Consider the following 1,628-nt stretch of genomic DNA (forward strand, 5'->3'; position numbering starts at 1 on the left):
ATATAGGAACGGAAGATCGGAAGAGTCTGACCTGGTCGATTCTTTTTAGTTTCAGTGAAGTGCTTATAGGGCTTAACTTCTCGGTATGCTTCAACACATACCTGTGATCTATCCTTTTCAAGCTAGGCTTGGTATCGGTATCTCAGTCTGCTTGCCGAGATCCTGGGCAGCGGGGTCTTCCCATCATGATCGGGCGGGCATTGACACCCCGTCTACATCGCCTTCTTCCTTAGCTGTGCTATTGATGACCCTTTGCCGCTGGAAGACTTTCTTTCAAATATCTTTTCCGTTTTGGTTGCCGTGCGGCTCTAGTCTGGGAACTCATCCATCAGCTCCTCTCGTAGATCGGTGCGGTTTTACGAAGCGTCTAAGCACAATTCACTCGCGTTGATCAATCAAGAGCTATCGTAGGACTGGACTGTGACTTAGGTCCCTCTTTCTCACCTTGGCCCTTTGCCTTTGAAATTTATTAGGAATGGCCGAGAAATCTTCAAGCTGTTCCCAACAGATCTTGTGAGACGGTGAAGCACTCGTGTTTTCGACAGAGTGTTGTGCCATACTTCGAGAATGACGCAGTTGAATGTGGATATCATGAACGCGAGGTGCGTGAGAAATATGGCCATGAAGTGCTTCAGTGCTATCACCGATATGATAAGAACAAAAAAGGTCCGCTGAAGCCTCTGCTTCATCCTTCCTCACCATCCTCGATTACTGGTCGGGCTGAATAACACCTTAGACTTCTTCTTCCAATCCCTCTCTTATCGAATGAATGAGCAGGTAAGTACATTCATCCGTTTTAGCTGTACTTCGGTCAAGGATTTACGTGTTCCTACTGAGTTCGAGTGAGGGTCTTTCACCTGAAAGTTCTTGCTCTTTCACGGATTACCCGCCGGGCCAGCAAACCATCGCGGATTCGATCGCAGGCGTCTATGCTGTAGCAACTAGAAAACAAGGATTCTCGTAACATGAGCTAGAGCTACTCCTGTATGATCGAACCCAATTAGGACTTTAGTAAAGATAGTACGACTTTGGTTTCAGAGATAGCCAGTTTGCTGATTGAGCCGGGAGTTGGAGTTAGGCGGAACCTGGCTCTTCTACCACTTTGCCCCTCGCCAAAAACATAAGGGCCTATTTTCACTTCTGAACCCTTCTTTTTTGGTCGAGTTACTCCGTATTCCCTCACCCGATCGCTCGGAAGACCTAAGAGCCCCAACTCATATCGTACCAAGAACTTGCCATTGACCTGATCAAGCGCTTTATATATATATATCATCACTACTATTGCAAAGAGCTTACTATATATTCACTTATTTTATTATCTGTTTTAATAAAAACATTTTTTTAAATATTAGAAATCACAAATTTTTATTAATACTAATCAATTGTTTAGACTAACATTTTGTTTTATATTATTAAAATTTAGTATTTAAAATTTAAAATTTAGCATTTAATATTAAAATTTAAACTTAACTAAATATTAATAAAAAATAATAAATTTTATTAATAATGTATTTTTTCTTCAATTGCTTAGATTAATTAACCCAATCCGGCGGCCGTATCCATGAATGCCAGTATTAAAACTTTTGATAAAAAGTGTGAAAAAATATTTTTAAACATTTTATTTAAAT

At 40.4% G+C, this 1,628-nt stretch overlaps 1 protein-coding gene across 1 annotated transcript in view; it reads right to left on the reverse strand.

The window, feature by feature from the left end:
* LOC107613957 ((-)-alpha-terpineol synthase-like) overlaps positions 7-1,628 on the reverse strand; it is a 4,210-nt gene continuing 2,588 nt past the window's right edge. Inside the window, exon 3 of the mRNA XM_016316159.2 lies at positions 7-1,243. Coding sequence (XP_016171645.1) covers positions 1,215-1,243 — 29 coding nt within the window. The 3' untranslated portion in view covers positions 7-1,214. The remainder of the gene's footprint in view (positions 1,244-1,628) is intronic.

Source organism: Arachis ipaensis, chromosome B08 (genome assembly GCF_000816755.2).
Source record: "Arachis ipaensis cultivar K30076 chromosome B08, Araip1.1, whole genome shotgun sequence".
In the NCBI taxonomy this organism is placed as follows: Eukaryota; Viridiplantae; Streptophyta; class Magnoliopsida; order Fabales; family Fabaceae; genus Arachis; species Arachis ipaensis.